General features: G+C 36.5%; 1 protein-coding gene across 1 annotated transcript in view; it reads left to right on the top strand.

Moving 5' to 3' along the window:
• The window catches only part of CAPZA2 (capping actin protein of muscle Z-line subunit alpha 2), a 56461-nt gene that overhangs the window by 10585 nt on the left and 18340 nt on the right, over positions 1–27536 (top strand). Inside the window, exons 2-3 of the mRNA XM_019958724.2 lie at positions 17792–17855; positions 23050–23101. Coding sequence (XP_019814283.1) covers positions 17792–17855; positions 23050–23101 — 116 coding nt within the window. The remainder of the gene's footprint in view (positions 1–17791; positions 17856–23049; positions 23102–27536) is intronic.

Here is a 27536-nt window from a genome sequence, read left to right as displayed (position 1 = left end):
CTGGGAATGGAACATGGAAATCTGTATTTTTTCAAAAACTCTGCCAGCAGCTCTACTAGGCATCTAGATTTGGGAAATCTTTACCCTAGTGTCTCTTGCCTTGATTAAGGAGGAAATGAGTATATGGGAAATGTCCACCATACAGAACTTAGAGGGGTTGTAGGTAGGGTTCTCAGACAAAATACAGGATGCCTAGTTAAGTTGAATTTAAGGTAATTTTTTCGTATAAGTATTTCCTATGTGGTTTACTTTGGAGCTCCTGTAGAGTGCAGGGCTGTTTGCCTCTAAATTTAATGGTTCTAGATAGCTATATTGGTGTGCATATGCTTTCATGCACATGCACAGTCTGCTTTTTATACTTTTTATCTCCTTTTTCTCAATTGCTTAAATCTTTAAAAAATTTTTTCAGCTTAATATATTTATATTTGCTTTGGAAACAAATATAAATGGAAGAAGACCCCATTTCTTACTTAAGAATTAGTGTTTTCCTCAGACAGTCAAAAGTCTCCAGGATTTTACCTTAGTGTTTGTAAAAATTTTGCCAATTCACAGTGCCCAGCAGAAGCATCAGAAAAATCTGGAGAACTCATAGACACAAGTTAACATTAATTTTGCCAACAGCTTTTATAAATTGTAACAATAGTTGATTGAAAACCCCTGGTAAATTCCCCACTCTATTGTACTTTCCTGTTCTAGCTGGTAATCACAGAGTTGCAGTAGCACTGCCAGATGCTCACCTCTTCCAGTAACAGATGTATCTTAAAGAGGCAGTGTAGGCCTAGGGAGTCTAATCACTTCTGTCCATAGCTGCTGCTGCTGCTAAGTCGCTTCAGTAGTGTCCAGCTCTTCGAAACCCCATAGACTGCAGCCTACCAGGCTCCTCTGTCCATGGGCTTTTCCAGGCAAGAGAACTGGAGTGGGGTGCCATTGCCTTCTCTTCTATCTATGGCATTTCACCATGAAGCTTGGCTTCACTTGAGAAGGGTGCTTTCTGTACACTAATAGACTGACAGAGTCAAGGACTGCAAAGCAGAAAGCTATATATGGAATTTATCATCCCACTTACCCTTTCTTCTCCTTCCCTGAGAATTTTTTCAGGTTTATTCAGCAGTGTAGATAAGATGGTAGGTTTTAAGAGTATAGTCCTAAAACTAGTCCAGGTAACACTTAATGTGTTGTACTGTACTCATTGTACTATACTCACTGTGTTCTTAGAGATCACCCAGGAGCAATTCAGTATTCTGTTGATATTTGTCTAGATCATTAATCTGTGCCCTACTGTTGCCAAGGGTTTTGATCACAGCTTCCTATACCAAATGTGCTTATCTTCCATTTGTATCTGTTGCAGCATTGAAAGTACCAAGGAATTAGGAATTCCTTTAGAAAAGTACGCCATCCTTGCTCCATGGGTTTAACCAGAAGTAGTCCTCTTTCTAGGTGTTGTGACTGATCTCTTTCCATCACTGTGGCAGTTGGGCTTCTACACATACTGGTCCAGCATAATGTGCAGGTGCCGCATAATTCATCAGTATTATTTGTTTTGCTCATAACATAGTCTCTCAGTCAAATTGAAAAATGTTCAGAAAAACTGATTTCTGTCTGTGGGCTCAAGCTGTGGAATGCACTGCACAATACGAGGGGCTTCAGCTTCTCTCTCTTGCCTGTAGCACATGAGGAACGATTTGTGCAGGCAGCTTCCCAGCATTAACATAGCACTTCTTTCACCGTGAGACCCTTCTGGTCCTAGGTGACTATCTACTAACATTCACAAAAAGAAAGTAATGGGTGGTGGAGAGTAGGAGACAATTTCCTGTAAGATTTATCAGAATGAATAGTATTTTTACTCAATGGAAAAGATAACATTCCCTCCTTTCTAGGAAGAGGCTTTGGTAAATTCTAAGAATAGTGGAATCAACTTGATTTGATATGATTTTGAAAGATGAATATCTTTACCTTCCCTTGTCTGAGTGATTTAATGCTTTACAACCAGACTCCGTCCATTTTCTTCAGATATTTGTGAGGATTATGGTCCGAAGAAGTTGGAGCAGATGGTACAGTGTTCATTTTTGAGGAAGTTCATTTTACTTTCAGGCCTTCTAATTTGCTCTGTCAAAGACAGTTTCTCACTCTTCGTTTATCTTGGACTGTGCTGTGTCTGCATTGCTGCCTGGGCTTTTCTCTAGTTGTGGCAAGTGGAGGCTACTCTCTAGTTGCAGTGTGCAGGGTCCTCATTGTGGTGGCTTCTCTTGCTGCGGAGCATGGACTCTAGGGTGCCCTGGCTTCAGTAGTTGTGGAACACAGGCTTAGTTGCCCCATGGCACGTGTGATCTTCCCAGACCAGGGATAGAACCCGTGTCACCTCCATTGGCAGGAGGATTCTTTACCACCAAGCTACCAGGGAAGCCCCATTTCTCATTATTTAATAAACTAACTTTATCTTCTTATTTCTGAACTAGCAAATAGTTTTTTGTAGGTCAAGGAGTAGAGAAGACTGAACAAGGTTGCCTAAAATTGTGAAAGAGCCTGTAATCATCTTGCACTCCATTGGCCACACACGCAAGACTTTCCCCAGTTACTCAGTCACCCAGTAGGGTTACAGTAATTCTGGAGATTTTGAAATGTTTAATCTATATCATCCAATAATGGAAAATTCTGATCTTTATTTTTATCTGAGAAGCCATGCAGCCATGAAATTGAAAGATGCTTGCTCCTTGGAAGAAAAGCTATGACCAACCTAGACAGCATATTAAAAAGCAGAGCCATTACTTTGCCAACAAAGGTCCATCTAGTCAAAGATATGCTTTTTCCAGTAATCATGTATGAATGTGAGAGTTGGACTGTAAAGAAAGCTGAGGGCCAAAGAATTGATGCTTTTGAACTGTGATGTTGGAGAAGACTCTTAAGAGTCCCTTGGACTGCAAGGAGATCCAACCAGTCCATCCTAAAGGAAATCAGTCCTGAATGTTCATTGGAAGGACTGATGCTTAAGCTGAAACTCCAGTACTTTTGCCACCTGATGCAAAGAACTGACTCATTGGAAAAGACCCTGATGCTGGGAAAGAATGAAGGCGGGAGGAGAAGGGGACAACAGAGGATGATGGTTGGATGGCATCACCGACTCAATGGACCTGAGTTTGAGCAAACTCCGGGAGTTGCTGATGGACAGGGAGACCTGGCGTCCTCCAGTCCATGGGGTCGCAAGAGTTGGACACGACTGAGCAACTGAACTAAACTGAGAAGTTTATTGATGTAAGCTTGTAGTTATTCTTAAATAAAAATTCATGTCCTAGGAATTTTAGAGCTCTTTTTTCAAGAGATTTGATTTGTATTTTTTTTTTATTTCTATAAAGAAATTTGTTTTCTGCAGCCATTGTCAGCCTGTTTTTAATGTTTTAAGTATAACTGTCAAACTTACCCTTCCTTCAGATCCATGGAGGATGGAAAACTAGATAAACATGCTTGTGAATTTATATCTCAAATAAAAATAGAGAAGCTATATGAAGAATCTCATGCGCTTCTAATGTTGGAACTATATGTCAGCTTGTTTGTTTAAAATATTGGGTTGACCAAAAAGTTCGTTTGGGTTTTTCCTTATGGCGTTACAGAAAAACCTGAATAAACTGTTGGGCTAGTCCAGTATATTTTAAATAACTGAATTCCTTGCTTCTCAGTCTCCAATTAACATCTGAAATTCAGGCTTCCTAGAGAAGTGAGATCCTGTTTATCAGCCTCGTCTTCACTGTGTTGATGAGGGAGGGGTTCCTGCTATAGGCCTATAGGGATGGCTGAACACACAACCCCTGATGTTGGAGAGATGAGATGGGTAGCAGTCTATTAATACATATACTCAACAGCCCAGGAGATGGGGACATAGTTGAGGGAATAGAGTGAATAAGCAGAGGCCATGGAGGCAAACTTTGAAGTATTAAGAGGCTAGAGTGATCCCTGGTTCCAGCAGAAGGGTGTGATTGACTAGTTTGAATAATTCCACAGGCTGGCAGGGAACTGAAGCCCACTACTCAGGGATAAGCAGGAACTGTGTCTGTTCCCTGTGATAGAGGGTCTTCTGGCTAGAAACTTTATCTGCAGGAGTAGATTGAGCATGGGAACTTGGGGTCAGGCTATTCAAGGTTCTCCCGTTTTTCCCCTAATGTCATGGTGCACATAAAACGGGGCTTTAATTTTAGCCTTTATATTGCAGTTCTCAGTAGTAGTACTAATGCTTTAGCAAAAGTATATGCTAATGAGTGCTGTGCTAAATACGTCAAGATGTTTTAAAAGCATAATTTGATCTTTGAGTTTTTCTTTCTACGTGACCTTTTCTTCTGATAATTTGCAAGGTTTAAGATATTCTGCTGCTGTGTACAATTTAATCATAGTAGATAAAAGGTGACCAAAACATATATGCAGTGATGTGGAGGCATGAGAGACGAGAGTTCTCATCTGAAAGAATGGAGTAGTGAGACTTCAGTACTGTGTATATGTGGGATGTTGTAGAAGCTAGAAGTAGCATAAAAAGGTAATAGCTGTTAATTGAGTGCATACTCTGTGCCAAGTGCTTTTCTAAATGCATTATCTCACTGTAAGTGAGGAAACTGAGTTTAATATGTTTTTGGTCATGTAAGTAAGAGTCAGTGGAGCTGTAGTCTGCGTACATACAGTCTTATTTAGGGTTTATGCTGTTAACAGTACATTTTACAGCCTTCAGATTTAGAAAGGCCTTATATGTCATGTTGAAGACTTTAGACTTTACCTTGTTGGTAATGGGCAGCCATTAGATGATTTAAACAGAAAAAAAAAAAAAAAAATAGGACTTTTCATTGAAAAATACCAATCTGGTGGCAGAGTGGAAAATGACTTTTGGAGATAAGACTGGAGGCAGGGCAGTTGTAACAATCCAGAAAGTGACTGGGTCCGAATGAAATGGAATCAAAGAAAAGAAGATTAGATTTGAGAGAGAGAGACACTCAATCATGTGGCTGACTGTGGGAGAAAGGGAAAAGTATGGCATGGTATATGGGTGGTGCCAGTAATTTTTATGACGAACAGAGGGAGTAGCTTTGGGTGAGACAAGTCTGAGATATTTTTGAGGCACTTAGTGGAGATTTCTAATAACTGAGTTATATTTAGAAAAGTGGATCTTGATCTTGAAAGAGGTTGTAATAGGTATATAGGTTTTACAGCTGTTGTTATGTGTGATAATCGAAATGGTGGAAGTAGAAGATATTGTCCAGATATTTGGGGTGTTTCTTCTGAACCATCATAGGAAGATTATGCTGTTTTGGGAGGCAGCTCCTAAAAGCCTTAGACTTCCTCTGAAGAATTCATTTAGATCCCAGTTCTGAATCTCTCTCTCTTTTTTTTTTTTTTTTTTCATGAATTAAAGGTAGTAGCAGTTTTCTCAGAAGGTAACTGTAGATAATATTTAATTTTATCTTACAGACACAAGGGTTTTAAAAGGTTAAGAAATAACAATGTATGTTATCTCCCTTAATTTGCCTATGAGAAATGGAGATTTACAGAAGTTAAAACCTGGGTGCAGACAAAAATCATTTGTCTTAGCTTTTAGATGAAAACCCACAGGTTAACTGTACATTGCTGTCACAGAACTAGGAACTAGCTTTTCTTCCTGTTGCACTGCTTTTTGAGGTGAGCAGAGTAGAAAGGGAAGGGATGAATGCCAGGGGAAGAGAAAGAATGTTGGTGTGCGGAAGTGAATGTACTGCAGAAAATACAGAAATGCATAAGCATAAGCCACCCACTTTGGGCACAGAGAAGCATTTCACATGTAATGTGAAAATGCCTGTATTCCAGAGCTAATTTTAAGACTACTGAACTATGCTAATGCAAATGTATTTACTCTCTACATTGCTAATACTAATATTATTATTTATTCACCCAAGTTTACGTAGCTAATGAGTAGTAGAAATGAAAATCCAACTCATTCAGTCTGACTCCATAGATGATGTACTCTACTACTTCTTGTATTAGTGTAAGTTTTTATGGTTTTGAATATATGTTATTTGAAAATTAACTGTCCACATTACAGAACTGCATTAGCAATAACTCATAGAATGCTCATGAGAGTTTATTCTTGCTTATAAATTTATTCATCATGTAGTAACTACCTACGAAGTTTAGAATATAGGGTTGCCTGCTGATATTTTTAAATATTGAGATGTTCTTGAGGAAGTTACATTTTTGCAGTTACTACCTGAATGCTGACTACTAAATTTATTAGACACTTTTCAGAAGGATCTTTGGAATTTATTAAAAATTATGATGTGTTTTTCGTATCCCAGATTGGAAAAAAAAAAAGTAACTCACATTGAAAAAAGTAGTACTGAAAAGAGTTACTTTTCTTCTTTCTTTTATTTATTTGGTCCAGTAGAGAAGTCCATTAAAAAAAATAGCAGTAGGATGGTTTATTTATCCTTATGACAGGATAATAAAAAATGAATCTCTATCCCACATCATACACAAAAGTCAATCTCAGGTGAATTAATGGCCTAAATGTAAAGAGCAAAACTTTAAAGCTACAAAAAATATCAGAGAAAATCCCTGCAATTTTAGAGAAGGAATTTCCTGCCCCGCCCCCCCCCCAACTCTCTAAATACTTCACTGTATTTAGGGCTGTGCAATGATCAAAATCAAGAAATTTCATATTGATACAGTATTAAACTGTCTCATCTGAAGACTGTATGCAGATTTCACCAATCCCTGGTCCAGGATCCCAGGATCATGTTGAATTTTGTTGTAGTGTCTCTCTGGTCTTTAATTTGTAACAGTTTCTCAGCATTTTTTGTCCTTCATGAACTTACCACTTTGGAAGAGTGCAAAATCGTTACTTTGGGGACTCTACCTCGATTTCAGTTTGACATTTCCTCCTGATTAGATCTGCCATGAATTTCTGGCAGGAACATAACAGAAGTGACCCTGTGTCCTCAGTACATCTTTCTGGGAGGCACATAGCATCAGTCTTTACTCTTAAGATAACTTAGGGCGTTTGGTAAAGGTGGTGTGTAGCGAGTTTATTCAGTGCAGAGTTACTGTTTATCCCTTCTTGGTTAAGTATTGTGTAGAAAGATTCCCTCACATTTTATAAATTATTCTTTTAGACTGTTACCAACTAATTTTAGCATCTGTGGATGGTAGTAAGGTAATTTTCTAATTCAGTCATTATTTCTGCATTTATTAATTGAAATTCTGCTATAATGAAGAGCTTCCGTCCATTTGTTTATCCATTTCTTAATGTCAGTATGGACACAAGAATTCTTATTTTATTCTGTGGGTTTCTGTCATTATTTAATTTGTTCCTTGAATTGTAGCCCATAAGAAAAGCAAAGTACAAAAAAGTTTAATAGTACTTTTGTGTTTAACAGTTGATGGGCAGAAATTATTTTTTTTCACAAGTAACGTGTACTAACATTTTGGGTGCTGTTTTGAATGTACTACTCTGTCTTCTGCTTACCCTGGTGGCTCACTGGTAAAAAATCTGCCTGCCAATGCAGGAGACACAGTTTTGATCCCTCTGTTAGGAAGATTCCCTGGAGAAGGAAATAGCAGCTCACTCCAGTATTCTTGCCTGGGAAATCTCATGGACAGAGGAGCCTGGGGTGCTACAGTCCCTGGTGTCTCAGAGTCGGACATGACTCAGCAACTAAACAACAATAAGTAGCATTATAGTATCTGCTTTTTTTCCAAGAAGCACAAGAGTGGAACATACCATTTATGTTACGTTTATCTTTTTGTATATTTTATACAAAATAATGTTTGGATCCTGCTGCTGCATCACTTCAGTCGTGTCCGACGCTGTGTGATCCTATGGACGGCAGCCCACCAGGCTCCGCCGTCCTTGGGATTCTCCAGGCAAGAACACTGGAGTGGGTTGCCATTTCCTTCTCCAATGCATGAAAGTGAAAAGTGAAAGTGAAGTTGCTCAGTCGTGTCCGACTCTTAGTGACCCCATGGACTGCAGCCTACCAGGCTCCTCCATCCATGGGATTTTCCAGAAAGCAAAGAAAAATATAGTTCTTCTAGCTTTTAACTCTGTATTAACTTTTTAAAACTGTTCTCGATGTGATTGTTAGGAGGTAGGCCTGTCAGCTGCCAGTCACTAACATAGATAAGAGTCTCCCATCCAGCCAAATCTTCCCAACAAAACCGAGGCATTCTCCCTTCCCCAACCTAGAATTACAGTTTAAAAATATAGTAAAAGTACTAACTCTTTCCTGAATCCTACACCAGTTTAGAAGAACTTGAACCAGAGATCAAATTGCCAACATCTGTTGGATCATCAAAAAAGCAAGAGAGTTCCAGAAAAACATCTACTTCTGCTTTATTGACTACACCAAAGCCTTTGACTGTGTTCATCACAACAAACTGAAAATTTTTAAAGAGATGGGAATACCAGACCACCTGACCTGCCTCCTGAGAAATCTGTATGCAGGGCAAGAAGCAACAGTTAGAACTGGACATGGAACAACAGTCTGGTTCCAAATCAGGAAAGAAGTACGTCAAGCCTGTATAACGTCACCCTGTTTAGTTAACTTACATGCAGAGTACATCATGCGAAATGCTGGGCTGGATGAAGCACAAGCTGGAATCAAGATTGCCAGGAGAAATATCAGTAACCTCAGATATGCAGATGACACCACCCTTATGGCAGAAAGCGAAGAACTAAAGAGCCTCTGGGTGAAAGTGAAAGAAGAGAGTGAAAAAGCTGACTTAAAACTCATCATTCAGAAAACTAAGATCATGGCATCCGGTCCCATCACTTTATGGCAAATAGATGGGGAAACAATGGAAACAGTGACAGACTTTATTTTGGGGGGGGCCTCCAAAATCACTGCAGGTGGTGACTGCAGCCATGAAATTAAAGACACTTGTTCCTTGGAAGAAAAACTGCGACCAACCTAGACAGCATATTAAAAAACAGAGACATTACTTTGCCAACACTAAGCAGTCATGTATGGTTGTGAGAGTTGGACCATAAATTATCCTAAGCGCCGAAGAACTGATGCTTTTGAATTGTGGTGTTGGAGAAGACTCTTGAGAGTCCCTTGGACTGCAAGGAGATCCAACCAGTCCATCCTAAAGGAGATCAGTCCTGTGTGTTCATTGGAAGGACTGATGCTGAAGCTGAAGCTCTTGAAGCTCCAATACTTTGGCCACCTGATGCAAAATACTGACTCATTGGAAAAGACTGATGCTGGGAAAGATTGAGGGCAGGAGAAGGGGACAACAGAGGATGAGATGGTTGGATGGCATATCACACTTGATGGACATGAATTTGAGCAAGGTCCGGGAGTTGATGATGGACAGGGAAGCCTCGTGCTGCAGTCCATGGGGTCGCAAAGAGTCGGACATGACTGAATGACTGAACTGAACTTACTTTGAATAATATCATGTGGAAGAAGATGATGGTTAATGTAGGAGGTTTTGCTGTGGGTCTAGGAGTGTACTAGGGCTTGTCCAGAAAAACTGTAATATTCTCAGGTGTAGATTGAGTATAGCTCCATGTGTGTTAGAGAGACTTTGAGGAAGTTTGTGTTTGATTATTTTCAGACTTTAATTCTACTCTTGAGACCTCTTCTTGTTAACTTGTATGACTTTTTTTTCTTTCTTGGATTTGGAAGTGGGCTAGAATAAATAATTTTTTTCTTTTTTAAGTTAGCTAGGAAGGATGGGTATAGGGGAATGTTTAGTCTGTAGCAGTGTTTAAAAAATACCCTGATGATAGAACAGTTTCTCAGGAAGATAAGTAATCCTTTACTGTGGTGGGCACACTTTATTTTCTTTAGCAGCTGAGAAATCCAAAAATCAGATTTGTCTTATCTTTTGAAATTCACAAAGACCAGATGGAGATACTTCAGTTATAGCTGGTAAAGTCCAAGTTGTGTTTTGGATTCTCAGTTAGCTCCCATGACTTCTAAATACTCAATGGCACTTCTTTTGACCCACCACTCACTTTGGTTATTGTGAGCCGTCTGTTAACTCTTTGGTTTACTGTATGCATTTTGTGCAATGACATGGGCAAGTAAGTCTAAGATGAGAAAGTATAGAGCAGTTTTGCTTTCTCGGTAAAAAAGCAAAATAGAACTGAATAAAAGTCTAAATGATATGTATTTTTTATTGAAACAACTAAAAAGATAAAACTCAACAGTTAATCATTTCCCTAAATATGCTTATTGTGTAATACATATATATATATATATATATATATATATATATATATAAAATATACTGCTTGCTATCAGTACTTTAATTTTGTCAGCTTATTGGTAGTGTGTAAGTCTTTAGGGCTAGTAAAAACAGTTTCTTCAAAATTCTAAAAGTCCAAAAGAAATATTTGATAAATTCATGAGCTGCTGCTGCTGCTGCTAAGTCACTTCAGTCGTGTTCGACTCTGTGCGACCCCATAGTCGGCAGCTCGCCAGGCTCCCCCGTCCCTGGGATTCTCCAGGCAAGAACACTGGAGTGGGTTGCCATTTCCTTCTCCAGTGCATGAAAGTGAAAAGTCAAAGTGAAGTCGCTCAGTCATGTCCGACTCTTCGCGACCCCATGGACTGCAGCCTACCAGGCTCCTCTGTCCATGGGATTTTCCAGGCAAGAGTACTGGAGTGGGGTGCCATTGCCTTCTCCGAAATTCATGAGCAGGTTACCACAATTTTTATTTGTTGCCTGTGGTAGTGATTAAGACTTTGTTTTTAATGCTTTCTTCCATTTACCCCAACAGAAGAAAGAGAGGAATAAGGGAACAAAGGAAGTTATGACATTTGTATAGACGTAGTAGATTCCAGTGTATGTTTAGCATATGCTATCTTCCATTCCCTGCACCACCCACCCTTGCCTATTTAAAATCACTTATTTTTTATATTTTGCCTTTTGATTGTAATAATACTTTTAAACAGTTTAGAAGAAAATAATTTGAAAACACATGAAATATGTATTTTTAATTAGCATATAGTCTCTTTTATGACTATCAATGTGTATAGATGCATGTACCTATTACCAAAATCAAGATATAAAGTGATTCCATCACCCTCCCAAAACTACCTTATTTTCTTCTTTGCCTTTGCTTCTCCCATTGTGTTCACACCCACTTCTCCCAGACCCTAACAGCCATTAATCTGTTCTCCCTTGCTATAAAATATTATTTATTTGAAAATATCATATAAATGGAAACTTATATCATTGCTATGTAGCCTTCTGAGACTGGTTTGTTTCATTTAGCACAAGGCTTTTGAGATTCATCCAAGTTGTTGCATGTATTGGTAACTCGTTCCTTTTCATTGCTGGGTAGTATTCCATTGCATAGATTCGTTATCACTTAGCCATTCACCCATATGTGGACATTTCCATTGTGGATTGTTCCTGGTTTTGAGCAATTTTGAATAGATTTTTGTGGAAACACAGAGTTAGATACCTGGAAGTGGGATTGTTGTGTCATATAATGTGTGTTTATAAGAAATTGCTAACCTGTTATCTCTACCAACTGTACCATTTTGCATTGCCAAAGCAGTGTTTTACAGCTCTAGTCGTTCTGTATCCTCACCAGCACTTGGTATTATCAGTCTTCTTTATTTTAGCCATTCTATTAGGTATATAATGGTGTTTCATGATTTTAATACTCATTTCCTTAATAATTAATGATATTGTACATCCTTTTTTGTGTTTATCTATCTTCTGTTTATCTTCTTTGATAAAGTGTGTTCACATCTTTTGTTTACTGTTTTCTTACTGTTGTATTTTGATAGTGTGTGTTCCAGATACAAATTGTTCATTGGATATGTGATTTGCTGATATTTTCTCCAGTTTATGGTGACTCAGATGGTAAAGAGTACTGTTGCCTGGAAAATCCCATGGATGAAGGAGCCTGGTAGGCTGCAGTCCATGGGGTCGCTAAGAGTCGGACACGACTGAGCAACTTCACTTTGACTTTTCACTTTCATGCATTGGAGAAGGAAATGGCAACCCACTCCAGTGTTCTTGCCTGGAGAATCCCAGGGACAGGGGAGCCTGGTGGGCTGCCGTCTCTGGGGTCGCACAGAGTCAGACACGACTGAAGCAACTTAGCAGCAGCAGTAGCAGCAGATGGTAAAGAATCTACTTGTAATGCAGGAGACCAGGGTTCGATCCCTAGGTCAGGAAGATCCCCTGGAGAAGGGAATGGCAACCCACTCCAGTATTCTTGCATGGAGCATTCCATGAACAGAGGAGCCTGGCAGGGTACAATCCATGGGGTGGCAAAGAGTCGGATATGACTGAGCTACTAACACACACTCCAATTTATAGCTTGTCTTTTCATTCTTTTGTTGTTATTGTTCAGTAGCTCAGTTGTGTCCGACTCTTTGCAACCCCATGTATTGCAGCACGCTAGGCTTCTCTGTCGTTCACCATCTCCCAGAGTTAGCTCAAACTCATGTCCATTGAGTCAGTCATGCCATCCAATCATCTTGTCCTCTCATTCCCTTCTCCTCCTGCCTTCAGTCTTTCCCACCATCAGGGTGTTTTCCAGTGAGTCTGCTCTTTGCACCAGGTGGCCAAAGTATTGGAACTTCAGCTTCAACATCAAGTTGCTTCAATTAATATCCAGGATTGTTTTCCTTTAGGATTGACTGCTTTGATCTCCTTGCAGTCCAAGGGACTCTCAAGTCTTCTCCAAAACCACAGTTTGAAAGCATCAATTCTTCTTCCGTTTTTTTAGCATTGATAACAGAGCATAAGTTGTTAATTTCAGTAAAGTCCAGCTTTTTTAATGTAAAGTCCAGCTTTTTTTTTTTTGTCAGCTTTTTTAATGGATAGTGGTTTTAGTGTCACGTCTAGTAACTTTTTGCCTAACCCCAGGTCATGAAGGTTTTTCTTCTGTTTCCTTTTAATTTTTGTTAATTTCTATATTTTTCATTTAGAGCTATGATCCATTTTGAGGTAATTTTTTTTGGTAAGGAGTCAGGTTTACATTGCAGTGTATTTTTTGCTCATGCATATCTAATTGTTTGGATATCATTTGTTGAACAGTTATTTTTCAACATTGAATTGCCTTTGTACCTTTGTCAAAAATCATTTGGCTATGTACATGTGAGATATATTTTTTGGCTGTCCAGCTCTATTCCATTCATTATCTATCCCTTTGCCAATACCATGCTATCTTAAAGACTGTAACTTTTTTTAATACTTTTTATTATTATATTTTTATTTTTCATTGTGGTTTATTACAGGATATTGTATATAGTTAGTTCCTTGTGTTCTGCAGTAGGACCTTGCTGTTTGTGCATCTTATATATAGTAGTTTGCAACTCCTAATCCCAAACTCCCAATCCGTCCTTGCCTGGTGCCCCCAAAACCACAAATCTGCTCTGTATTTGGAGTCTGTTTTTGTTTGTAGGTATGTTCACTGGTGTCATATTTTAGATTCTACATATAAGTGATATTCTATGGTATTTGTCTTTCTGACTTCCTTTCCTTAGTATGGTAGTCTCTGGGTCCGTCTGTGTTGCTACAAATGACATTATTTCAGTCTTTTTTTATGGCTGAATAGTACTTGTGGTACACACATCTTTATCCATTCAGCTGTTGATGGACGTTTAGGCTGCTTCCATGTATTGGCTATTGTGAGTAGTGCTGCTATGAACTCGGGGGTGTATGTATCATTTTCAGTTATAGTTTTGTTCAGATACATACCCAGGAGTAGGACTGAGGTTCTTTGACAGCTCTATTTTTAGTTTTTTTTAAGGAACTTCTGTGCTGTTTTCCATAGTGGCTGCATCAATTTACAGTCCCACCAGCAGTGTAGGAGGGTTCCCTTTTCTGCACACCCTCTCCTCAGCATCTATTATTTGTAGATTTTTTAACAGTGGCCATTCTGACGTGTGAGGTGGTTGTTACCTCACTGTAATTTTGATTTGCATTTCTCTAATAATTAGCGATGTTGAGAATCTTTTCATGTGTCTGTTGGTCATCTGTATGTCTTTCTTGGAGAAATGTCTGTTTAGGTTTTCTGCCCATTTTTTGATTCAGTTGTGTTGTTGTTGTATGAGATGTTTATATTATATTTTGGAAACGAAGCCCTTATTGGTCACATCATTTGCAAATATTTTCTCCCAAATAGGATGTTTTTTCGTTTTATTTATGGTTTCCTTTGCTGTGCAAAAGCATAAAAGTTTGATTGGGTCCCATTTTTTATTTTTGCTTTTATTTCTTTTGTCTTGGGAGACTGATCCAGGAAAACATTGGTAAGATTTAGGTTAGAGAATGTTTTGCCTATATTCTCTTCTAGGAGTTTTATGGTATCATGTCTTATACTTAAATCTGTAAGCCATTTTGAGTTTATATGTGTTTTAAGCCATTTTGTGTTTTGATGTGAGCCAGTGTTCTAACTTCATTGATTTATATGTGCCTTTCCTGATACCACTTGCTGAAGAGACTGTCTTTTCTCCATTGTATATTCTTGCCTCCTTTGTCAAAGATTAATTGACTGAGGTATATGGGTTTATTTTGGGGCTTTGTATTCTATTCCATTATGATCTGTATATGACTGTAGCTTAGGTGATGTGAACTTTTCAACTTTGTTCTTTTTCAAAATTGCTTTGGCTATTCTATTCCATTTGCCATTACTCCTTGGTGTTTACTACTGAGAGTGAAAGTTGCTCAGTGGTGTCCAATTCTTTGCAACCCCATGGACTATACAGTCCATGTACTAAACAATCCATGGAATTCTCCAGGCCAGAATACTGGAATGGGTAGCCTTTTCCTTCTGCAGGGGATCTTCCCAACCCAGGGATCAAACCCAGGTCTCTCACATTGCAGGCAGATTCTTTATCAGCTGAGCCACAAGGGAAGCCCATTTGCTACTGAGGGTGTGAATAATATTTATTCCTTCTAATTTTCTAGGCAAAAAAATTTTTTTTTAATACTTTGGTGGTGTTTATGGCTGTTCTGGGCATCAAAGTGATTTCTTGATCTTGTTTGCATTTAAGGGAGGGCGTATTAATACATAGCCAAAATAATCTGCATTCATTGGATTCTTCAAACATAGAAAAATAATAGTATAGGAAGCATTGGTGTTAGAATCAGCTTATTGATATGTATCAAAGAAATTCTTTTTGGATCTTGATTGGGCATTCATTGAATTTGTAGAATAGTTTGGGGAAAATTGTTATTTTTACAATAAGGAGACTTCCAATCCTTGAACCCAGCATATCTGTTTATTTAGAGCTTCTTTGATTTCTTTCATCAGTTTTGTGTAGAATATTAGTCTTGCACATATTTTGTTAGATTTTTACCTAAGTTATAGGTTCTTGCTTGCTCCTCTTGCTTAGTCTTGTCTAACTCTTTGCAACCCCATGGACTGTAGTCTGCCAGGCTCCTCTGTCCATGGAATTTTCAAGGCAAGAATACTGAAGTGGGTTGCCATTTCCTACTCCAAGAAAGTTTTTTAGGTTTTTGAGTAGTTTTCCTTTATTTGTTTAAGACTCCTGGGATTTTTCATTGGAAAGAATCATGTTTGCAAGTAGAAAGTTTTATTTATGAAATTGCCTTTCATTCCTTTTTCTTACCTTATTGAGCTCTCAGTGTGATGTTAAATAGGAGGGATGAGAACAGACATCCTTGTCTTGTTCCTAATTTTAGGTGGGAGCTTTCAGTCTTTGACCACTAAGGATGATGTTAGCTATAGGCTTTTTTGAAAATATCTTTTATCAGATTAAAGACACTGTCTTTTTAGTTTGCTAAGAATTTTTATCATTATTGGTTGTTGAATGTTATTAAATAATTTTCTGCTTCTGTTGAGGTAGTTGTGGCTTTTCATCTTAATCAGTTGATATCATGAATTACAACATTTATTTTCAAATATTGAAACAGCCCTACATTTCCGGGATAAACTCCACTTGGTTGTGATGTGTTATCCTTTCTATATATAATTGGATTAAATTTGCTAATATTTTATTGAGAGGATTTTTGCATCTACCTTCAGGAGGATTTTGGTCTTTGAGTTGTGTTTCTTATAGTATTTTAGTCTTTGGTATAAGATAATGCTGTTCTTTTTTAAAAAGTTGTAAGTTGTTTTCACTTCTGTTTTCTGAAATAATTAGTATAGAATTGGTATTTCTTCCTTAAATACCTGTTAGAAGAAAACCTGAAGTTTTTGTTTGTTGAAATGCTTTTAACAATAAATTTGATTTCTTTATAGATCTAGGACTATTTCCTTTTCCATTGTTTTTAGTTTCCACATCAGAACAGTGACAGTGGACAATATGAAATAAGGCTTTTGTTTTTGCCAAGTGTGGTCCCTTAATTCAGTGACTACTTAGAGTGTGTATTTTAAAAATCACCTGGAAAGCTTCTCTCAGTAGTATGTTCTGGGCCTCATTTCCAGAATCTAATTCAGTTGGTTGGGTAGGACTCATGAATGTACATCGGAGAAGGCGATGGCACCCCACTCACTCCAGTACTCTTGCCTGGAAAATCCCATGGATGGAGGAACCTGATAGGCTGCAGTCCATGGGGTTGCGAAGAGTCGGACACGACTGAGCGACTTCACTTTGACTTTTCACTTTCACGCACTGGAGAAGGAAATGGCAACCCACTCCAGTGTTCTTGCCTGGAGAATCCCAGGGACGGGGAGCCTGGTAGGCTGCCGTCTATGGGGTCTCACAGAGTTGGACACGACTGAAGCGACTTAGCAGCAGCAGCAGCAGCAGCAGCATGAATGTACATATCTGACAAGATCACTGATCAGCTTAGTTGAAGGTTATTGTATAGTGATTGGGAAATTATTATAATTACTCATAATTTCTTCACTAAATAATAATACTTTGCTTGTCATCTAACCTTTCAAAAATATATATATATATATGTATGTATTCATTAGTGTTAATCACTGTAATATAGCCCTTATTTTCTTGAAATATGTCTGTCAGTATACCTGTTGATGGTGCGTGCTTGGTGGCTGAGACAGAAAAGAATCTGCCTGCAATGCAGGAGACCTGGGTTCAGTCCCCTGGAGAAGGGAATGACAGCCCACTCCAGCATTCTTGCGTGGAGAAGGCCACAGACAGAGGAGCCTGGCAGGCTATAGTCCATGGGGTCACAAAGAGTCGGACACAACTGAGTGACTAACAGTTTCAGATTTCAGTTTCATACCTATTGATATTTGTCTCTCACTTATTTTTGAGCTAAAATTTCCCAAGATTCAGTCAGGTGTCATGTTCAGAGCATTTTGAATTTATGCTTTCTTCCTCTCTACATTCTTCTTTTTACTAATTTATAGATAGATAAATTTATAGACTGTCTTTATAGATAGTCTAAAAATAAATAGACTAGTCTATTTATAGATATAAAATCTATCTATAGTCTATCTTTATAGATAGACTTTATAGATAAACACATCTGTATATATACATGTATAGACACATGCATATATTTTTTTTTGTTGTACCTAAATGTTTCTTAATTCTTCATACATATAAATTTTCTTGGTGGGTCATTTTTTTCCATTTTAGTTTAAAAGAAAAATTTGCTTATAAGAAAATCTTTCTATGTAGGCAGCTTTGAATCCTTAAATGCGTTCGTTATATGTATAGTTTATCTGCATTCAGCTTATGCATTGTGATTATATTAAATAATTAAAAGAGTAATAACTTTAGGGTGTTTGAGTGAAAAAAAAGTCAGTCTTTAAAATCTTAAAGCCATTTTCAATAGAATTTTGAAGCAGTATAATTCCACATGGTTCTTTGGTTGTTTTAGCAGAGGCTTATGCTATAGAACATTTATATCTTCATTTCTGTTTCAGGTGCGCATAGCAGCCAAGTTCATCATTCATGCTCCTCCTGGAGAATTTAATGAAGTGTTTAATGGTGAGTGTTTAATTCATAACAGTAAGGCTTGATGTATCCAGTACTCATTCTTTAAAGAATAAATTACATAACCAGTATCTAAGCTAAAGAGAATGGGTAGAAAAATCTGTATTTTCTGAATTGCAATGAAAATGTTTGTCAGTCTGCATTATGTAAGGTCTACAATATAATATATTTATGACATACGATTATTGTACCTGATAAATTTTAATCCTCTAAAAGAATAAATCATTTAAAAAGACAAGAAGATTTTAATTTAACTATTCTTTGGAATTGTGAGATGCATTTTTTGTATTTCTTTTAAAGAAAAGCTTAGTAGATAAATAAGAACAGCCAAGAAAGGGAGAAACACTGTTTCACCATGCCTGTTTCACCTGCTTAGAAAATGACATCACATGTAAAAAAATTTGTTGTTTAAGTTATAGCTCATAAATCAGTTACCAGTATGCCTTTCTGTAAACCTCACACTATATGGCAAACAGTTTTATAATTGTTCACCCATAGATGAGAAATTTAAATATAACATAGTCTCCTGGTTGCTGTAAAAACTCTAAAATACTTCCTTTTTAACAGTAAGAACAATGTGGTTGAAACATTGAAACGGTCATGCAGAAAATGGCTTGTAGTGATCTTTATACAAAACTTTTTAAAAACAGTTTTGAGAATAAGCTGCCATAAGTACTTTAAAAAATGTGTTACTTCTACTTCAAATATTTGGCCTTTACTATGGTCTTAAATGGGTTATTCAGTTTCATTTTTTAGCCATTCTACTCCACAGTAAGCTATTTAAACCTGTTTTTTTTAAGAAGTTTAATCATTCATTTTCATTCATAGTATAAAATATAATGGAATCTCACCTCAGAAAAGATCAGTTTTGAAAGTCAAAAAATTAGGCAAAAATTGTTGCTGTTGTGCAGTCAATCAGTTGTGTTCAACTCTTTGCAACCCCATGGACTACAGCACAGCCAGGCTTCCATTTTCCTTCACCATCTCCCGGAGATTGCTCAAACTCATGTCCTTTGAGTTGGTGATGCCATCCAACCATCTCATCCTCTGTCATCCCCTTCTCTTGCCTTCAATCTTTCCTAGCATCAGGGTGTTTTCCAGTGAGTCAGGTCTTCACATCAGTGACCAAAGTATTGGAGCTTCAACTTCAGCATCAGTCCCTCCAGTGAATATTCAGGATTGATTTCCTTTAGGATTGACTGCTTTGATCTTGCAGTTCAAGGGACTCTCAAGAGTCTTATCAAACACCACAATTCGAAAGCATCAACACCACCTTCTTTATGTCTAACTCTCACATCCATACATGTCTGCTGGAAAAACCATAGCTTTGACTATATAGACCTTTGTCAGCAAAGTGATGTCTCTGCTTTTTAACATGCTCTCAGGTTTTTCATAGGTTTTCTTCCATGAAGCCAGGCGTCTTTTAATTTCATGGCTGCAGTCACCATGTGTGGTGATTTTGGAGCCCAAGAAAATAAAGTCTGTCACTGTTTCCATTGTTTGCCCATCTGTTTGCCATGAAGCGATGGGACCAGATGCCATGATCTTCATTTTTTGAATGTTCAGTTTTAAGTCAGCTTTTTCACTCTCCTCTTTCACCTTCATCAAGAGGCTCTTTAGTTCCTCTTTGCTTTCTGCCGTAAGGGTGGTGGTTTTTGCATGTCTGAGATTATTGATACTTCTCTTGGCAATCTTGATTCCAGCTTGTGCTTCATCCAACGCGGCCTTTCGCATGATGTACTCTGCAAACAGGGTGACAATATACAGCCATTATATACTCCTTTCCCAATTTTGAACCAGTGCATTATTCATGTCCGGTTCTAACTTTTGCCTCTTGTCCTGCATACAGGCTTCTCAGGAGACAGATATGATGATCTGGTACTCTCATGTCTTTAAGAATTTTTCACAGTTTGTTGTGATCCACACAGTCAAAGGCGTTAGCTTAGTCAGTGAAACAGAAGTAGATGGATGTTTCTCTGGAATTTCCTTGCTTTTTCTGTGAACCAGCAGGTGTTGACAATTTGTTCTCTGGTTCCTCTGCTTTTTCTAAATCCAGCTCGTATATCCGGAAGTTCTCAGTTCACGTACTGTTGAAGCCTTGCTTGGAGGATTTTGAGCATGACCTTGCTGGCATGTGAAATGAGTGCAATTGTGTGGTAGTTAGAGCATTTTTTGGCATTGTCCTTCTTTGAGATTGGAATGAAAACTGACCTTTTCGAGTCTTGTGGCCACTGCTAAGTTTTCAAATTTGCTGTCATATTGAATGCAGCCCTTTAACAACATCATCTTTTAGAATTTGAAATAGCTCAACCATTTCAAATCCTAAAATACCCTAGAAAAAGCCCCTAAATTATCCACAAACTGTATTAATGTATGATTTAGTACATAGAGTTACATATGGCAGTTGTTACGCATTTAAAAATTTAACCACTGAGCTACACTCAGGAAGAATGGTAGTCTATATTGTGAAAAATCTGAAAGTTAAAATATTCTCCCTTTCAAGATAACTATAAAATCTGAAGCAATAAGTTGGGAAGCTGGGGAGAATTCAAAAATACTTGTTTCCTGTAGGGCTTAAATTCTGTTTTAATATTCAGCCTTTTTAATCTAAATACCCATTAATATGTTTGATGGTTGGGACATTAAAGAAGACAGAGTCTCTTTTCCCTTGGGTCAAAATTGGCATTTAGCTTGATACGGGGGAAATTGCACTAAAGTCAGTGGCTCCCAAACTCCTGTACAATTTACAGAGCCAAGAAAAATTATAATTCTGAGAGAAGTTTTTCACGTACTGTTTTGAGTTAAATGCCTTACAAATGTATTCATCAGAAAGACCCTTGAAGAATATATGAGTCCTAGAAATTGCTTTTGTAAGTCTCATTGGAAATTAATGTTGAGTTAATACATTCTGTGTTGAGGTCCAGTAGATTTTGGCATTCAGGATAAGCCATTCAGTAGGCCTAGGCTGGGGCTGTGGAATGGAAGTGGGAGATACAAGATATGTAGGTTTTAACTGAAAGAGTATATTAGTGTTAAAAAGGAATTAAATGCATGATACTGGATGCTTGGGGCTGGTGCACTGGGACCCAGAGGGAGGGTATGGGGAGGGAGGAGGGTTCAGGTTGGGGAACACAGGTATACCTGTGGCGGATTCATTTCGATATTTGGCAAAACTAATACAATATTGTAAAGTTTAAAAAAAATAAAATTAATAAAAAATAAATAAAATTTATTACCCAAAAAAAAAAAGATTGTGTTAACAAATGGCCAATGATTTAATCAAGTGTACCTATTTAGTAGAAGGTTTGTAATAAACCCCTAACCAATGGAAAAAAAACCAAAAGGAATTAAATATTTGAAGGGAAAAAAAATCTCATATGCATTTGATTATTTTTATGCTATTTTTGTTGATAACATTAACATCAGAATAATTTCATGGACTCCACAAAGATTAGAAATGCAGAGTCATAATCTTGTCAAATTAGTGCTTCCCAAATGCTGTTTCCCCACATAGATTTTTGGTCTTAGTTTTCTGGAACTGATGTGTTATCTGGGCAGGAGCTCTGAAATGTATACTGTTCTTTGTTTTTTTAGACTCCCACCAAACCACATCCCTTAAGAGTAGTTTTTATTTTATTCAAATTCTTCTCTGTTTCTTTCATTGTATTCTACATATGATAAAAGTTTGAACTTTTTTTTTCCAGAGTAAAGATAACAGGGTCAATAGATTCTGCTTTTAAATTATTTTCCGATTTAAATGGGAGAAGAGACACTACTGTGCAAAACCACTGTTAATGCTTGTGCTTTAAATACTGAAGATACAGGAATCATATGTGTCAAGTAGAATTGCCAGTTTACTTTGTGAATATCTTTGTTTTAGTTTTTTAGGCAGAAGCTTCCATTGTTTAAAATCAGTTAATTTAGAAATTAAATTGGATTTATATTAGTGGTTAGTCAAAGAGATTTTTTTTTTTTAATTGTGACCTACTGCTGAAAAGAGGTATGTGAATAGGCAGTATTTTTTCCTTTGGAATAACTTTATATTTTTATTGATTTGTAGTCATTCTAAAATTTCTAAAGTGCAGAAGAGAATCTAGAATCACACAGAATTCTACCCTCTCTTCTTCACTGTTTGAATAAAATACTTAAAACGTTTCTCAGTTCATACTCATGTATATAACATTACATAAGGGTAGTACTATACATGATGAGTTTTCTCTTTCCTGTTTATTGTATATTTATTTCCATGTTGATGAATGCATATCTACATTATATCTACTAGAAGCCCAATTTTACACTATTTATAAGAACTATTGTCTGTGTTGTATTTAACACTTAATTTCTTAAGTTATTTGTGTTATTTTCATTTAATGAAAAAATTAGGATACTTTGTTATATGTATATTTTATGATAGCAATTATGTACAATAGCCAAGTGTGTAGGGAAAATAATGAAAGAAAATATACCAAGACTAGAATAGAATTTTGTTTGGTTTCTGGTGAAATTTTGTGATTTTTTTTTTTTTTTTCCCAACTAAAAGTTTTAGTTTTAGTTTTGTTTTAACGATTAATAGATACATGTCTGCATAGTTGAGTCTAAAATTAGGACAAAGTTAAGAACCAACAAACAAAATGAGATTACTCAAGTAAAGTAGTTATCCGTATCCCACTAAACACATTCATCTGTTGTTGAATATGAGAATGTTTGAGAAACAGAAAGCCTACATCTGTACTGTGTTCACAAGCTGTTTCTTGTTTTAATCACTTTTTCCATAAAGCAGATTCCTTTGAGATTCATGATAGTATTGTCACACTAAGAGGCATAGTCCTCAATCTTTTGCAGATCTGTTCACATCATCTTTTTGGTGTAGCTTATCTTCACTTTATTCTTTGGAGACACAAAGAAGAAAGTTACAGGTATAGCTGGTTACAGTCTCAGTCTGCCTGCATTTGAAATAACACATTTTTATTCATTCCATCTCCTATTTCCTTTCCAAAATCTTTTCTTTTCTTATTAACACCATGATGTGTTTCCGTGGTTATTTTGGTCATCACAGTAATATTTTGATCTTCTGTACATATTTTGAGGGGTGTTTAGGAGGCTAATACATGACTAAAATAAATTCAGTCCATAGAAATTTCAAGTATAGGAAAATAGTAATACTGAAAACATAATGTTTGTTTTGCAGATGTTCGGTTACTACTTAATAATGATAATCTTCTCAGGGAAGGAGCAGCCCAGTAAGTATTATGTATTATATTAACATAATTAAAGTGACATGGGAAAAACTTTTAAAGGGATTTTTAGGTACTAATCCATGAAACAGATACATGTACATCAAGTTCATATATATGTACTAGATTAGAAGAGAAATATTTTGACCACAGAGGAATATAGAGACACGACTTATACATGAAACTCTGTATTCATTGTGTGTGACTTATATACTTAATACCAATACTTAATACTACATTTTGACATTTGCACAGTTGGATAAAATTATTTTAGAAACTTTGATTTTTGAAATCGTGATACTTTCAATTTTATGCAAGCTTAACTTTTTATTAAATGCTTGATCCTAATAGATATTTGAGAAGGACCGACTACCATATAACACAGGGATCTATAGTCAATATCTTATCATAACCTGTAGTGGGAAAGAATCTGAAAAAGAATGTATATGTTTGTATTACTGAATCACTTTGCTGTACACCTGAAATATTACAGATCAACTGTACTCCAATTTAAAAACTAGATTTTTGAGGGTTAGGAACTTATTTGTCCATAAATACCTAACACAGTATCTGACAAATGCTTACTTAATAAGTATTTACTAGATTTGTGAGTGATTCAAAGAATCACTGCTGCTGCTGCTGGTAAATCGCTTCAGTTGTATCCGACTCTGTGCGACCCCACTGACGGCAGCCCACCAGGCTGCCCCGACCCTAGGATTCTCCAGGCAAGAACAGTGGAGTGGGTTGCCATTTCCTTCTCCAGTGCATGAAAGTGAAAAGTCAAAGTGAAGACGCTCAGTCGTGTCCGACTCTTCGCAGCCCCGTGGACTGTAGCCCACCAGGCTCCTCCATCCATGGGATTTTCCAGGCAAGAGTACTGGAATGGGGTGCCATCGCCTTCTCCAAAGAATCACTAAGCAGTTCTAAATCTTAGTATGTCATCTTTGGACCAGTGACCACAATCATGACGTCACAACTATCTTAAGATTTCAGAGAGATAATTTGTTTTATTTTCTTCTCTCACTTTCTTGAATAAGGCCTGTGGACCCATATTTTAACTAACTTCTTTACTCATTGGAAAATGATGAAATTAAACTTTAAGATGCCTTACAAAGTGTTCAGTATCCATACAGCCACCTACTTTCATCTTAGAATACTACCAGAATGTGTAATCTTGACTAATGGGGAAATTTTGTTCTAATTTTTTTTTTTGTAATGTTTGAAGGCTTTATCAAATAAATTTGCTTTTTAGAGTTAATTCTAATGAAGGTGGAGGTTCAACAGACTTCTAGACATTTCTGATTTAAATTCCTATTATCTTTTCCCCACTTTTTAAATTGAAGTATAGTTGATATATAATATTACATATGTTATAGGTGTACAGCATAATAATTCACAGCTTTTTAAAACTATAGTCCATGAGTGATTACTACAAAATGCTGACTATATTCCCTGTTGTACAATACATCCTTGTAGCTTATTTATTTTATACATAATAGTTTGTGCTTCTTAATCCCCTGCCCTTTTCTTGGCCTACCCCCTTTCACTCTCCCCACTGATAACCACTAGTTTGTTCTCCATATCTGTGAGTCTGTTTCTTTTTTGTTATATTCACTAGTTTGTCCTATTTTTAGATTATACATATAAGTGATACCATACAATACTTGTTTCCCTCTGACTTATTTCACTTAGCATAAATGCTCTCCATGTCCACCGATGTTGGAAGTGGCAAAAATTCAGTATTTTTTATGGCTGTGTAGTATCCCATAGTACATATTTACCTACTTCTTCTTTATCCATTCATCTGTTGGTGGACACTTAGATTGCTTCCATATCTTGGCAATTGTAAATAATTCTGCTATGAACATTGAGGTGCAAGTATCCTTTTGAAGTAGTTTTTTCGTTTTCTTCCAATATAAACGAAGGACTGGAATTGCTGGGTCATAAAGCAGTTCTGTTTTTAGTTTTTTGAGAAAGCTCCATATTGTTCTTCACTGTGGTTACACCGATTTACACTCCCACCAACAGTGTAGGGGGGTTCCCTTTTCTCCACATCCTTTCTAGCATTTGTTATTTATGTTCTTTTGGATACTAGCGGTTCTGACAGGTGTGAAGTGATATCTCACTTTGGTTTTGATTTACATTTCCCTAATGATTAGTAATGTTGAACATTTTTTCATTTGCCTGTTGATCTTCTGTATGTCCTCTTTGGAAGAAGGTCTGTTCAGTTCTTCTGCCTATTTTTTAATCAGGTGGTTTGTTTTTTTTAATTGTGATTTGTATCAACTTTTTATATATTCTGGATATTAATTCCTTATCAGTTATATATCATTTGCAAATATTTTTTCCTGTTCATTATTTTGTCTTTTTGTTTTGTTGATGGTTTCCTGTGCTGTGCAAAATGTTTTAAGTTTAATTAGGTTCCTTTTATTTACTTTGCTTTAGGAGATGGATTGAAAACTAGTTGCGATGTATATCAAAGAGTGTTGTCTATGTTTTCCTCTAGGCGTTTTATGATTTCCAGTCTTACAGTTGGGGCTGGTAGAGTTTATTTTCATATATGGTATTAGAGAATGTTCAGATTTTATTGTTTTCCATGTCGCTGTCCAGTTTTCCCACACCACTTTCTGAAGAGACTGTCTTTTCTCCATTGAATTTCTTGCCTTTTTTTGTCATAGATTAATTGAACATAAGTATGTGGATTTATTTCTGGGTTCTCTCCTCTGTTCCATTGATCTGTATGTCTGTTTTGTGTCAGCACCATACTGTTTTGATTACTGTAGCTTTGAATTAGATTGGCCCAAAGGTTCATTTGTGTTTTTCCTTAACATCTTATGGAAAAACCCAAACAAACCTTTTGATCAACCCAGTTGTATAACTCTGGAATATGAAAGCATGATTCTTCCAGCTCTATTCCTCATTCTCAAGATTGTACTAGCTGTTAGGGGTCTTTTATGCCCTGTTATCTTTTAATAGCAATGTTTATATATTATTTTTTATTGTGGGAAAAATATACCTAATATAAAGTTTAACTTTTTAATGTTTTTTAAGCACACAGTTCTTTGACATTAAGTACATACACATTTTGTATAACCATCACCACCATCCATTTCCAGAACTTTTTTTAAATTTTCTCAAATTGAAACTACAATTTCCCATTCTCCCCTCCTCTTAGCTCCTGGGAATTATATTCTATTTTCTGTATGAATTTGACTTCCCCAGATACCTCTTATAACTGGAATCATACAGTATTTGTCCTTTTGTAACTGGTTTATTCTAGTTAACAGAATGTCTTCAAAGTTCTCCTGTGTTGGAGCATGTTAAAACATCCTTCCTTTTTAACACTTGCTGTGTGTGTGTTTTGTGGATAAAAAAATGGATAAACATTTTGTTTTTCCATTCACCTGTCAGTGGACATTTGGGTTGCTTCCACCCCTGTTAATGATTGACGTGCTTAATAGAAATCAGTTTACTTGATATCTTTGACTTCAGTTATTAGTTTCTGAGTGAATGGCCTCTCTTATTCCTAAGTTCTTTAAACCTTTTAAATTATATATCCAAGTAAAATTTATTTTCTTTCTTATAGCATATAGCATGTTGACAAAAGTCTTAAAAAAGTAAAGGAAATGTACATTGTTCATGACCTGTTAACAATAGTACTTCTCAGAGTAATTGTTTCCTCTTGAGTTTTCTGTGGTAAATAAATGTGGGTTGTTTAATGTAGGTGCAAAAATTAGTGAATTTTTTTTAAGTTAAGGAAATAAGAAACTTGATTTGTTGAAAGAAGTTTTTCCTGTGCAGAATAAAGTTTAATGAAGGTCACAAAAATATTCATAATTATATAAGTGGTATGAAATAGTCATACATTTGAATAAAGTATGATGAAAGCATTGAAATTTTATTTATCCAAAGGAGTATTTATGTGATGTTTGTTACTTTTAAATAAATTGAATTTCCTTGGAATGTGAGCTATATTTCTCTTCTGTTATAAACCAAATTTCAGGGACAGGATGTCCTGGTCCATGTTTTAAGAGGTATATACATTAAATGCCTGATATTCTAATTTTTTAAGATTAGTCTTTGAGGAAATCAGTACCTAGTGATAAAAACAAGATGTTTATGACTTCAAAAACATCAAAACTTTGAGTAGAAACGTCAGTTTTTCTTGTGTGTGGTTATAGTTGCAGTAAATGATTGCTAACTAGATGAATAAGGAGAGAAAGTATTGATTCTTTTTGTTGACTTCATTTGTAATCTTTGTACAGAATTTCTCAAAGGTGTTTATTCAAATTCATTTTGCAGATTTCTGAGGTTATCTGTAAAGTACAGAAATACACTTTAAATCATTGATTGACTTTAGAACTATATTACTCTGATTTATACTGTCCTATGAAAAAATTTTCAAACAAATATCATGTTACCCCCACCTCATTGTTCCCTT

Source organism: Bos indicus, chromosome 4 (assembly GCF_029378745.1).
Source record: "Bos indicus isolate NIAB-ARS_2022 breed Sahiwal x Tharparkar chromosome 4, NIAB-ARS_B.indTharparkar_mat_pri_1.0, whole genome shotgun sequence".
Classification (NCBI taxonomy): domain Eukaryota; kingdom Metazoa; phylum Chordata; class Mammalia; order Artiodactyla; family Bovidae; genus Bos; species Bos indicus.
Note: the sequence above shows the minus strand (reverse complement) of the source record. Positions and strands in the feature narration are given on the sequence as shown.